This window comes from Podarcis cretensis (assembly GCF_951804945.1).
Source record: "Podarcis cretensis genome assembly, chromosome: 2".
Lineage (NCBI taxonomy): Eukaryota > Metazoa > Chordata > Lepidosauria > Squamata > Lacertidae > Podarcis > Podarcis cretensis.
The window spans coordinates 117457709-117471700 of NC_137171.1; the positions used below are offsets into that span (position 1 = coordinate 117457709).

Below are 13992 nucleotides of genomic sequence, written 5' to 3' on the forward strand. Positions count from 1 at the left end.
GAACTTAGACCGGCGAAGTCCTGTCTGAGTCTCCTCCCCCTCCACACCAGTTTAAGACTCTCGCTTTGCTCCACCTCTTCCTAAATTCCTTTCTCCTCTGGGCCCTCCTGCCCGCTAGGGTCTCATCCTTCCTGGACTCCTCTGACGCTGACCCTGACGATTCTTGCCCCTCCTTCCGGCGGGCTTTAGGACCTGGTTCCCTATCCGGGCTACCTTCTGTGCCGCTCGCCTGTACCTTTGAACTTGGCGCGCGCGCCCAGCCTGCAACTTTCCTCTTAACCGTTAACTCGCTCTCCGATGGAGGCGTGGTCCACCCTGACTCATCTTCTCTCGCTGGTGGTGCATATGTGGGTTCTGACACCTGGGACTCCTCCCCCCCACTACGCTCTGGTGGGGAAGCTGGTCCTGATTTGCAACTGCTGCTCTGGGAGTCCCCGCTGGCCCCTTGCTTCTGGGGTGTCCCCCTTGGGTCGCCCCTTGTCCTGCCCATCGGCGCCCCCTTCTGTGAATCTTCCGATTCGCTGGAGAGGCTCATGGAATCTATCGAGCTGCTGTCATATTCTCCTACGCTGCCCTCGGATTGCTCCCCCTCGCTTTCCATCTCCTCTCCTCCCTGCGCTCCCGCTGAGTCCCTGACACACTCCTTTTAAAATTTTTGATTCAATTGATTTCTTATAATAGCTGTTATTTTTGCCAAAGTTAAGTATTTATTTAATTTACAAATCCATTCCTCCCTTGAGGGTAGAGTTTGTGATTTCCATTTAGCAGTAATCACTACTCTAGCTGCTGTACTTGCATATAAGAAGATTGACCCCCCCCTCATCACTTCCCCTATCAATCCAATGAGATATATCTCTGGTTTTTTATTATTGATATTTTCAACATCTTCTTTAATTCTTCATGTATTACTGTCCAGAATTTCTTAATTTCCTCACACCTCCACCACATATGTATTTTGTTCCTATTTCTTCACCACATCTCCAACAAATGTTGGGTTGCAATTTATATATCTTTGCCACCTTAAAAAGGTAAAGGTACCCCTGCCCGTACGGGCCAGTCTTGACAGACTCTGGGGTTGTGCGCCCATCTCACTTAAGAGGCCAGGGGCCAGCGCTGTCCGGAGACACTTCCGGGTCACGTGGCCAGCGTGACATCACTGCTCTGGCGAGCCAGAGCCGCACACGGAAACGCCGTTTACCTTCCCGCTGGTAAGCGGTCCCTATTTATCTACTTGCACCCGGAGGTGCTTTCGAACTGCTAGGTTGGCAGGCGCTGGGACCGAGCAGCGGGAGCGCACCCCGCCGCAGGGATTCGAACCGCCGACCTTTCGATCGGCAAGCCCTAGGCGCTGAGGCTTTAACCCACAGCGCCACCTGCGTCCCATCTTTGCCACCTTAGCTGGTGTTAAATACCAACTGTGGAATATATAGACTTTTTAAATTGCCCACCCTCAAACTCCAGACCACCCCCAGAAACATCATACATACATCACAAAAGGGGTGTATCCCAGGACCACCTCCCCCAGACTACAATAGAAATCTGAGTGTGTTGTTTTTTTCTCGTCTGCTAGGTTGCTTGATTTGATTACCTGGGCATCCTGGCCACTCTTTTGTTACTCAATTCCTGAATCCAGGTCACAGGCTCACACCCTATTCATATCTTAAATGTGCCCTTAGGACAGGATTTGTGAAAGAGACCATGGGGAGATTTCCCATTTCCTTCTACCTTGCAGAGAAATATTTGAGGTCATTTTGGGAGAGAGAAAATTGTTTCAGGACTTTTCTGTGGGTTTCAGACATGTGGTTTACATATTTGTATGCTTGGTACATTTATGAACATCTATTTTATATATATATATGAGACCTTAAAATTCTTATAACAGTACCATTGTGCTTTTTGAACAAAAACCAAACGCAGGCCCATGCCTCCTAAGAGCATTATGGTCTAGGGGTTATGTTAGCAGACCCTGCAGCTTGGATTCAATAGATTGGAATAATCATTTACAATTTCTGGAGTTTATTCATGCAGTAACTATTTAGAGGATGAGTGGAAGTATCAGACATGTTGATTCAACAAGTTGAGAAAGAATAACAAAAAAAAAAAAAAGGTTTAGCTTTTAAGGGTAGAGTTAACAGAGAGTTACAAACAAGTGTTCTCTGGATTGCTACACAAACCCATTGGAAAAGAATATTAGGTTATAAAGTTCCCCTACACCCAGCAATGCTTATTCAGTTACTTTGCACCTCACCATTTTAAAAAACAAAATAATTTTTTTTTCCTTCCAGTAGCACCTTAAAGACCAACTAAGTTAGTTCTTGGTATGAGCTTTCGTGTGCATGCACACTTCTTCAGATCTGGGGTGCCAGAATCTACTTATTTTCCTCCTTCTTTCCTGCGCTTTTCCTTTCGTGTCGAACTTATTTTTAAAAAAGAAAGCCTCAAAGCTTAGCCCGTGTGGTGTAGTTGTTAAAAGGATCAGACTAGGACCTGGGGGATTAGAGTTCAAATCCTCACTCAGCCATGAGCCAGTCCCTGTTTCTCTCAGCTTAACCTACCTCACAGGGTTGTTATGGAGATTAAATGAGAAAGAAGAGAATTATGTATGGCAGATTGAGCTCTTTGGAGAAAAAATTCCCTGGACATCTAAGGTCCGAAGACTGAAGAACAATCTCCATCTGAATCCTTATTTCCTGTGTGGAATATATTGTCCCCAATCAACAAAATGAGCCAGTCTTTCCTCACACCTGAAAAAAATAATACTGATGGCAGATGCACATTATACTTTCAAAGCACATGACTTACCCCAATGAATTATGGGACAAGTTGTTTAAGGGTGCTGGGAGTTGTAGCTCTATGAGGGTGAAACTCCAATTTCTAGGAATCTTTGAGGCAAGCCCTGTGCAATAGTAGTACCTGTTGTTGTTGTTTGTATTCCACCCATCTGAGTGGGTTGTCCCAGCCACTCTGGGCAGCTTCCAACAAATATAAAAGCTTAGCATCAAACATTAAAGACCTCCCTATACAGGTCTGTTAAGCTATTTATCTCCTTGACATCTGATGGGAGGGTGTTCCACAGGGTGGGTGCCACTACCATAAAGCACTGAATTTGCTTTAAATGTATGTTGTGGATTTGCCCTATGCTCTGTTGACTGAGGGTAGTCAGTCTAGGTTTTTTTGAGGGGGGGGGTTGTCTTTAACAACAAACCTGATTTTCTGAAAGACCAGGCTTTTTTCAATAAGGAAAGTGACAGGAAAATGTGCTTGTTCTGATGCAGCAGCATCTCTCCTCAATGCAAACAATGAATGTATGCTCATTAAATAGCTGGTGCCATCTAATCAAGCCTGCAATAAACAGGTTATCCTAGAGTGCATTGGGAGGAAAGTTGTGTTTTGTAAAAAATATCCGTCTGCATGGGAAACATCTATATGGTCCTTCACCGCTCTCCTAGGTTGGGAGTTAGCATGATTTTGCTAGATTGTGTAATTTGTCCACCTGCCAGTTTAACACCTGCAAGAGATATTACGTTGGGAGTATCCCATCCCATTATTAATGACCTTGGAGTGGTGTTAGGCTTTTTCTTGGCAGCTGCAGCCCTGATCATGTGGTCCACCCCAGGTGTGATCAATTTAGTGCTCTCTCACTCTCTCTGGAGGGGGGCAAGTAATTCAGCAAACAAGCCTTGAAAAACCTATAAGACCCCTGGGATTCGAGGCTACGGTGGGGGCTCCCAGCAGCTGAAAGGAGAAATTGCTTGCTTGGTATGGTATATTCTTATGTATGATCTGCCTGCTGTTTAATAAATCTTGAGACTTCTTAGAATTGTAGAGTTGGAAGGGATCCTGATGATCATCTGGTGACTAATGCTTATTAGATGGATTTCCCCCAAATTGATTTCTGAACTTTGAATTTTATTGTTATTCATGTTTTTATACTGTATTTTATGCTGCTTCTACAATTAAGTGTTTTAAATTTGTTGTTAGCCGCCCTGAGCCCAGTTTTCTGAACCGGGAAGGGCGGGGTATAAATAAATTATTATTATTATTATTATTATTATTATTATTATTATTATTATTATTATTATTATCCAACCCCCTGCAATGCAGAAATATGCAGCTGTCCCATACAGGGATTGAACCTGCAACCTTAGCGTTATCATCACTTGTGTCTTGTATTGTTTCTGTATCCCAGAGAAAGAAGCCCCTTACCTTTGGCAAGACACTGTCCAAGCTGTTTCTTAATTATTATTTTTTTTTTGGGGGGGGGAGTTGGTAGAAATAAAGAACAAAAGTTGGCTTCACCCTCAAGTATGTATCATGTAACTAAAGAGATACAGTGGTACCTTGGGTTACAGATGCTTCAGGTTACAGACTCCGCTAACCCAGAAATAGTACCTCGGGTTAAGAACTTTGCTTCAGGATGAGAACAGAAATTGTGCTCTGGCGGTGCGGCGGCAGCAGGAGGCCCTATTAGCTAAAGTGGTACCTCAGGTTAAGAACAGTTTCAGGTTAAGAACAGACCTCCAGAACGAATTAAGTTCTTAACCCGAGGTACCACTGTACTTATTTTCTACTCTGATCTCTTTCCTGTAGGGAGTATCCCCACTACCCAAGACTACACTCTTGGGGAGTTTTCTCAAGAAAAGGCTCAAGGCCTCAGAAATGCGCATAAAACTACTGTACCTGTTGTAACTGACAGAATTTTGCCAACAGAATAAGGGGAGGAAACTCAGGGTCAAAAATGGAGATAAGCTGTGAAGACCTGGGAAAATGTCCAGGCATTGCCCACTTTGAAGAGTTTCCAAGAGGGGCAGCACCACAAAATGTTAACCAGCAAACCCAGGAGCGGCCGCCACAGCTGAGGGTGAGCCAATCTGAAGAATTCCTGAAGGACCTCCAGCCCCCAAAGCTGACTCTGGAGAATCCAGGATTGACAGAGCCCATACTGTCGGAAGATGATCCTAAAGGGTTCCTGGTCTCCTTTGAGAAAGTTGCCAAAGCTTGTCAATGGCCGAGAGAAGAGTGGGCAGCCCGGGTTGTGCCGGCCCTTGGCGGAGAAGCAGCAAGAGCCTTTAGAAAGCTGGCTGCTGGCGACAGAGAGGACTATGGGAAAGTGAAGGCTGCCATCTTGCAAGGGGATGCAATCAAAATGGAGGTCCAGCGCCAGTGCTTCAGGCAGTTCCGCTTCCAGGAGGTGGAAGACCCGCAGAGGGCATATGGCCAGCTCCGTGAGCTTTGTTGTCAGTGGTTGAAGCCAGAGAAACACACCAAGGAGCAGATCCTGGATCTGGTAGTCCTGGAGCAGTTTCTGGCCATCCTGCCCCAGGAAACCCAGAAGAGGATGGAGAAATGTAGCCCAAAAGCCTGCGCCCAGGCAGTGGCCCTGGCAGAAGACCTCCTGAGGAACCATCAAGAGGCCAAGATGTGGAGACTGGAGGTGAGATTTGCATGATGTGAAAACTTAATGGCCTGTCTGTTTGAAGCCAGCGCAGAGGGGTGATGTGGGTTGCCAACTGCTGAGAAAAGAGGCTTGATCTACAGCAGAGGTTCCCAAACTGGTCCATGGACCACCAGTCTCCACAAGCTTCGTTCAGGCACAATTGGAATGGAGAAACCTCATGGGAATACAAAACATATTTAAAAATAATAATAATTAAACATTTTTATTGAAAGTTCAAAAAGTACATAATCATATGTGCACTGAACATGGTGAGACGTAAATAAAAGAGAGAAAGCGAAAAAGAGAAACATAACCTGTGTAGAAGGGAAAATAAAAGGGGGGAGGGGGAAAAACCCAAAACTGCATATTTTGCAAGGTTATTGTACCTCACAAATTCTTAACCTATTACAGTAGCTATATGAATGAATTCCAAACATCAATGAATTTGTCCATGGCAAGTCTGCGTTTATATGCAGATTGTTCACATGTTGCGAGTTTGTATACCGTATTTTTCGCCCCATAGGACGCACCAGCCCATAGGACGCACCAAGGTTTTTTGGGGGGAAATAAAGCAAAAATAATAATTTCCCCCCCAGGCGCTTGTGGAGCCGGCAGCGGGGAGAAGCGCTCTTCTCCCCGCCGCCCACCTGCAGACCAGGCGGGAAGACGCCTGCGCCTCCCAGCTGTCCCCGGAGCTTGCGGGGCTGGTGGCGGGGAGAAGCACGCGTCTCCCCGTCAGCCTCCAAACCATATCGGGATGGCGGCGTTCCGCCTCCCCACTGTCCCCCGACTTTGTGGGGCTGGCGCTGCGGCTCTCCTGAAGCCTGCATTCACCCCATAGGACGCACACGCCCCATAGGATGCACACACATTTCCCCTTCATTTTTGGAGGGGAAAAAGTGCATCCTATAGGGTGAAAAATACGGTAAGTCTTCAATCCAATTGTAGAAGGGAGCTGAATCTTAAGAATGGGGGGGGAGGGGGGGAAATCTCAAAATAACCCAATGCTGACTTCTTTTGTGGGGCAGGGGAGGCTAGAAATTAAACAAAATAAGTCAAAAGTGTGGATCAAGGCCGTTTTGGTGGTACCACCACTGGGGGCTGCAAAGTTGGTGCTGTTTAGTTGGTGCAGAGAAAGCCTATGATAGGGTCTCCTCTTTGTGGAATGCCCTTCCTTCTTGCAAGGTTTGTCTTTGCCCTTCATTCAGGTGAAATGTTGAAAACATTCCTGTTTACCCAGGTATTTGAAAATCACTGTTCCTGGCACACCTGAGATCACTGTTTTGAAATTGTAGAATCATAGAATTATAGAGTTGTAGAAGGGACCCCAAGGGTCATCTAGTCCAACCCCCTGTAATGCAGGAATCCTGCCCAAAGCTGTCTCTGGGTGGGCTTGAACCACCAGCCTTCTGGTTAACAGCCAGGTACACCGACCCATTGTGCCACAAATGTTTTAACTGTTTTTAGGATGGTTTTGAAATAGTTTTCTCCTGATATGTTTCCCCCTCTGGGCTCCTTTGGGAGGAAGGGCAGGATTTAAATTGAAGGAAACAATAAAGTTAATAAAGTTTCAAAAGTGATATACAGCTCACTTCAAGTGAGTCAGGCCATTGTCTCCTGCTCTGGCCAGCAGCAGCCGTTTCCCGCTACTTGATCCTTTTAAAGAACAAAACTAAAATGGGGACTTAGCTTGGCATCTTCTGCATGCAGAACACCTGTCCTCCCACTGGACTGCACTCCCCTCAACATTAAGCCACTTCCAGAGTGGTGTCCCCAAGGAAACGGGAGTTCAGAAATTGAGTATGGCCTCCAGCCCTAACGTTTCTGTTTCAATCCATTTTATGGGATGCAGTTTTCCTTGCTGTTTCAGGAGCCGGTTCAGAAGATGACCCAGAGTTTCTTGAGGGCAGAGGAGATGGCGGCCCACTCCGCCGAGAGAGAGATCTACAAGGAAGCCAAGAAGCAGGGGGATGGTGGTGCCACGCTTCTATGTAAGGGTTAAGTGACTCGCCATAGGCTGGTCGAGCAGTGGGGCAGGCAGGTGGCCAAGGCAGGCCTTTCTATGCCCACCCCTCATCCCCCCCTTGACCCCAACAGCTGCCACTGCTGATAGAAGGAAGTGTGCAGACAGAAGGGGGGGTGAAGGGGAGAAACATGAGCAGCAATTGGGGGAATATTGGGACTGGGCAAACTGGGAGGGGAGGGAGGAGTTTGGGATGAAATGTGAGGGGATGGAAATTGGTAATGGGGCAGGGCATTGGCAGGTGGTCTGGAATTTTTGATGTTGCTGAGCAAGCTCTTTTTGTTGTGCAGAAGAGGACAAAATAGGTAGTGCTAACACAGTAACTTTGCCGGTCCAAGCAGCCCATTGGATTTGGCTGTTGTGCTCCTCTAAGAACAGGGCATCCACTAGTGGAATGGCTGTTGTGATCTGTGGCTACCACAAGTGGATCTCCTCCTATGTGTGTCCAAACTCTCTGATACTTGTAAGCCACTTTGGTTATGTTTTGAGAAGGGATGGATCATGGAAATGACTGAAATAAATGACAATACAAATGTTGCTTCTGAAAACATAACCTGTTCTTGTCTCTTACAGCCAGCAGAACAGCATCCCAACATGTCTCTGCTCCCTTGCATTGCCCTGATGGATCAGAGTTAGCAGAAGGTGTCTTGGATGAGGTAGGTTCATGCGTTAGCTGTCCTGCTGTCTCCCCTCCTCCTGCGGGCTCCTGAATCTTTCTTTGCATCAAAAAGTCTGGTTTTTTTAATTGGGCAGCTTTTTTCTGTCACCTTGCTGCCAAATTCAGAAGGTGCCATCTTTTTCATTTTAGTTTTTTCCTATTGTTGACTGATTTGCCCAAAATGACCATGGAGGTCTGTCCAGCCTAATGAAGCCCATGGGCTATGATTTGCCAATGCTGCACTAACCCATAGGTTGTTCCACTGGCGGAGGCAGAGAGGGGTGGGGGGAGCACGGCTGCCCATCACGGCTGCCCCCCACCTGCGTTGGGCCCCTGGGACGCACACCAGCCACGCCCCTGCCTACTCTCTGCCCCCCAGTGCCGGAGCATGAAGTTCCTCCACTGGGTTGTTCAACAAACCATTGGTTGTCCTGCAAACAACTGGACAAGCAACAGTTTGTTTCTCCAAACTGTGTTTTAAAGTACTGGTGCCACTTCACTAAAAACCTTAGTTTCTATAGGAAGCAGATGCATATGTGATAGTGAGGGACCTAAGGGGCTAGATTTAAGGGATTTAAGTGGCAGGAAGGGAGATTTTGTTTGGACATGAGGAGAAACATTTTGATGGTAAGAATTGCTGGAGATCTTCAATCCGAATCTGGAGAACTCTAGCTCTGAATCTCCTGCACCAAGCAGGAAATTAGACTGGTTGGCTAAGAAGGTATTTTCCAGGTCACATCCATGCCATATATAATGTTCTCTGGCAATCAAGCAGCCTAATAAGCAGCAATGAGTCCCCATCAGTTTTATGTAAGTTTATTTAAAAGAAGAAACATATCCAGAGCCCAGTCTTCCCGCTTGCTCTCATTAACAGTAGTTGCTCAGTCTGTCTCATTGTCCCTTCCCCAACAGGAAGAACCCCAAAATCGAGCTGTTCTTCTCCTTCCCTTCCGTTGTTCTCTGAGCTTCTCCCATCTTCTAGTACGGGGACTGAACGGCTGGCCTGTCTCCTCCCCACTCCCAGAAGACACAGACTCAGACTTTGGCTTATCTGATGGTTGCCTGCCAACGCTCTGGCTGACTTCCAACTCTTCCTCTCCTTGGGAGCTAACAGCTTCTTCCTTGGGAAGGAGTGGGGCTGGGCTGTCCTCTCTAAACTCTGACAAACAGCTGTCACCTGCAGTCGGCCCCTTGTTCCTTTAGTTCAGTTTCTGAGGCTGACTCTTCTGCTGTGCTCGGGGCGGGGGACACATTCCTGACACCATACATTTAAAAGCACCTGCCAAGGAATCCTTGGAACTGCTGCTTATTCCTCATACAGTTACAATTCCCAGCACCCATAACAAACAACAGTGCATCCAGGTTTCTTTGGAGGGAAGGAATTAGCTTTAAATGTATGGCATGAATGTGACCTGTCTACAGTTCTGTATTCAGAGCAGGAAACCCTCTTGCAGTTTCAGGGGACAGTTGATTTGAAGGGTGCAACTGTCTTGTCGGATACAACAGAGAAGGCTGTGCTCAGTCCCATTCAGAGCCCTGTGTACTGGAAAGTTTTGGTGGAGGAGGATGAGACCGTTGCTTTCTCAGGTAAATACCTCAAGCATATGTACACTGCTGTCACACCCCAAAAGCATTGGATATGTCTGGCATCCATATTTCTCCCAGTTGTAAGACAAACTCCTCTTTTCTCCTCATACATCAATTGTGTCTCCAACCTGTAGGAGGACCAGTGGTCTTCCCCAGCCTGGTTGGACAAGAAAAATTAGTATTTCTTCCAAACTCTGAGCATAAAGATACATTCCCAGGTAAGACTCTCTCAGGTAAGGGTAATCACAGAGACTCCATGGTTACATCCTGGTGGTGATGAGTACATAGGCAACAGCCTGAAACCACATCTGTGTCTTGCCCCATCTAATCCAATGCTACCTGCTCTGACTTGCAGCAGCAATTTAGAGTCTAAAACACAGAGAAGGTCCTTTCCCATCCCCCTGCTTCTCGAGATCCTTTATTAGGTTAGAGAGAGCAGAGACTGAGATGGAGATATTGGCTGTGTTTGTACTTCCAGTAATCTTGTTAGGAGGATAGTGGTCCCTATTATTCCCATATCACAAGAGAAGAATGTAAGAAAGAGAGCCCTGCATGATCAAATCCTGCACCCTAGCCCAGCACCTTATTTCCCCCGCTAAGTCCCTTGGAAACCTACAAGCAGGACCATGAGAAGAGCAAACCAGCTCATATGATTCCCAGCAACTGATACCCAGATGCAACACTCCGGCTGATATTGACATTACCATCATGACCAGTTCTGCTAGATTAGGCCTAAGAACCATCTAGTCCAGTATATTTTTCTGGCAGCAGCCAAGCAGATGCCCATGGGAATCCCATGAGCAGGACCTGAGCAACTGATTATCACTGGCATATTTTCTCTGGACAGCAGATATTGAGGCCGGGTGTTCAGGGTTTGCTCAAAGCTCAGTTCTCTTTACAATGCAGAATTGGCTCTTGTATAAAATAGCAATGATCCCCCCTGTGTTTTCTCACCTTCACGACAGGCAGGAGCATGAACAGGAAGGAAACTGAAAATTCTCAGCAAGGAATCCCTGAGCGACAAAGCCCAACTGTGATACGATCAGGAGAACCCCAGGACACTGTTCCCTTGAGTCCTGGTGTTTCCCTGAGTCCTGGACTGATGTGGCCTCAAATGAGTGACCGAGGGATGAAGCAGGGAGAGCCGACTCTGCATGGTATGAGCCAGGAGTTTGCAGAAGGAATCGCAGATCCACCACAAGAGAAAAAACTCCGTCGCGGGTCCAGAACTTGCTCCTCAAACCTCGCTCAGCACAGGCAGATTCACACGCGGGAAGGACTTTACCAGTGCTTTGAGTGCGAGAAAACCTTCCGTGGGATACATGCCCTTTCTGGCCACCTGAGAATCCACAAGACCAAGATGGAACCCAGAGGCAAGAAGCAACTGCTTGCCACGGCATCTGTCACTAAAGGTCAGAGATTACTTTGAGGCTGCAGATATGATCAGACAAATAGACTTGGGGAAACCTGCTTTGTTGGGGGGTTTTGTCCAGCAACTGGAGCTGAGGGCAAAACAGTGCTTCCTCAGAACAGCTGCTGGGGACTTAATTGCAACTTTGATTTCAGATTTGACCACTACTGAGGCAAATCCAGTTGTCCAGTCTTCCTTGTATTATATACATTCATTAAGTTACTCTTTAATTTTATGGAACAGTACACGGAACAGTAAAATGTTTCCCCTATTATGCCCTTTCAGAAGTGGCTCGGTAGGTGGGGCAGAGTTGCTATGCCAGCTTCCCAGCAGGTGGGTTACTGCTGCTTACCAGGCGATAGATGGGTGAGGAGGTTGGCATGGTGCAAACACACCAGCAGAGAGAGCCAGACCAGTGCTCCTGCCAGTGCCTTTGCACCACACTGGCCTTTCCCCTCTCCCTCCTGGTAAGCAACAGCAACCCACCTGCCAGGAAGTTATAATAATCGATTTGCCCCACCCAGCGCAACACCTCTATTTAAGTTTCATTCTCTGTGTTGAAGAATTAATCAAACTGATTGGTTGATTAAACATTGTGTCTCATATCCAGATGGATTAATTCAACTTTCTCTCCATCCCTGTAGGAAATGAGGGGCTAAGTAAGTTCAGGGTGGAGACTCCTCAGCAGGAAAGGAATGAGAGAGAGGGTGTATCTAATGGAAGGATAGCAGAATTTCCTCAAAGTAAGATGACACTGGCTCAAGAACCAGAATGGGAACCTGAAGGGCAGCAGAGAAAGAAGACGGTGAAGACACAAAAGGAGCCCATCAAGCTCTTAGAAGGCCGCAAGTCCCAAAAGGAAACTGTGGAGCACCTGTGGGTGAAAAAATTGTCGTACTCCTCCCAGCCTGGGAATGTGTGCCCCAGCACACCAGGATTTGTAATCCAGGAAACTCCTCCTACAGAGAAGGCACCCTATCAATGTCCCTCGTGTGGCAAAACCTTAATGAACAATGTTTGTCTTGAAGATCATCATAGGCTCCATATAGGAGATGCCTTATGGATGCCCACAGTGTGGGGGAACGTTTCGCTGGAGAAACTGTGTGTTCAAACATTTGTGGATCCAAACGTTCACATGTACTGAGTGTGGCAGAAGCTTTCGTTGGAAAACCGGGTTGAGAACACACCGGGAGACTCATACAAGGAATTGTTCTAAACTAAACTTGATTTAGTTTGAAATTGCACCATGCAGGCAAAGGTACAGGGCTGTGCAAGCACTGACTATCTTTGGTGATGCCTGTGACATTTTTCCTGCCCCAGTGTCTGACCTGATATCATGCATGGTATCGGGTGTAGGGCCTATGGGCATGGCTGTGCCAAAATGGCCCTGTGAGCCAAATTAGGGAGGTCTGATGGGCCTAAATTGGCCCGTGGCCTGGTGGCTCCCTACTCCTGCTTTAGAGAGTGTTTCATTGACCATCAGAGAATCCACACAGGAAAGAAAGCCTATGGATGCTTTGAGTGAGTAAAAAGCTTATAGTGAGAAGTTGTAGATATTAAACCTCTGACTGTAAAATTTGATGGGCGCAGGAGAGATAGAGAGCACCACTTGTTTCCCCAACACCACTCTGTCATTTCCCCCCTACCCGAATCTGACTTCACTTGTTGCAATGGTGAGAGTGATGGGTTGCTTGAGTGTGGAGGCTTGTAATCTGTAAAGCCCGATCTGTACTTCTATATGAAGACACATTGCTTTTCGCCCGTTTTCTCTTTCTTCCTGGTTGTTTCCTTGAAGAATGTTTTGTAGAACCTTCCTGGAACTGTTGATGCACAAATCCAGAGGAACAGTCATGTGAATCACCAGAGAGCAAGGGAGAATGTTGCTTGTTCTGATGTAAAAAGAAGCTTCATGCTATATGATTGCATCTTGTACAAGGGCTACATTCTGGGGGTGGTGCATGTATACGAAAACACGCATACGCAAACCACCCTCTTGAAACTGCCCCTGTGAGACCATCCTTACCTTCCAAGGAAGGGCAGAGAGCTTTTAAGCTCTCCAGCTTGCTTACCAGCCCAGTGAGTAAGCTTGGGGATCCCATGGGTGTGTCTGAGTAGACAACGCTTAAAAGTTTCTTCATGCCAGGAAAGCATGGCACAAAACAAGCTTTTAAGCTCTTCTCTTCACATGCAATCAATTTGTTCAATTTCAACTGGATGGATTTCAACTGCACAAGGCTGAAATCCTCCAATTTAATGGTGAGCAAGATGCATATGGTACTGTAATTGACATTTGAATCTATGCATAGTCAACCTGGCATAATTCAAATAGTGTGGGACTCCAACTCTCATCAGCCACAGCCAACCGACATGGCCAATGGGCAGGGATGATGGAAGTTGTAGTTCAACAAAAAGTGGAAGGCACCACTTTGGCTATCCCTGCTCTAACCAAGTAGGAAATTAGACCTTGTTACACACCCAGAAGAGTCAATAGAGAAACCCTATATACCCTGTTCTGATACATGTGCAGATAGATATGCAAAGTTATGTGTGCCCTGTTAAAATGTGGCAGCTGGGGGGCAAGGAGGAATTGTTGAATTACTTTTTGTCCATTAAAAATGGCTTTGAAGTTTCAAAATCAGTGGAGTGACTTCTTTTACTTAACCTCTTGTACTTACAAGCTAATTCTTAAGCCCCACTGATCTTAATGTGACTTATTTTTCGGTAAATACATGCTTAGGTTTGCAATCCAAGGTCTGGTTTTTACTAGTTAAGCCTTAAAACGTTCTAGCTCTTAGTTAGGATGCCCATGTGAAACTGCCAAATCAATCCCTACAAAACAACAAGTGAGACCAACTTCTATAAGTCAGACTGGTCTC

At 46.5% G+C, this 13992-nt stretch overlaps 1 protein-coding gene across 2 annotated transcripts; it reads left to right on the forward strand.

Moving 5' to 3' along the window:
• Positions 1 to 2358: 2358 nt before the first annotated feature.
• Positions 2359 to 13751, forward strand: LOC307208170 (uncharacterized protein). 2 transcript variants are annotated; one of them, XM_079962612.1, is made up of 8 exons: positions 2359 to 3759; positions 4591 to 5434; positions 7308 to 7428; positions 8034 to 8116; positions 9573 to 9705; positions 9840 to 9923; positions 10671 to 11117; positions 11761 to 13751. In XM_079962612.1, exons 2-8 carry the CDS (start codon positions 4739 to 4741, stop codon positions 12258 to 12260), a joined length of 2064 nt encoding a protein of 687 aa, XP_079818738.1. In that variant the 5' UTR covers positions 2359 to 3759; positions 4591 to 4738; the 3' UTR covers positions 12261 to 13751. The 2 variants fall into 2 exon arrangements, with proteins under 2 accessions (XP_079818738.1, XP_079818739.1); XM_079962613.1 differs by lacking the exon at positions 9840 to 9923.
• The last annotated feature ends 241 nt before the right edge of the window (positions 13752 to 13992 follow it).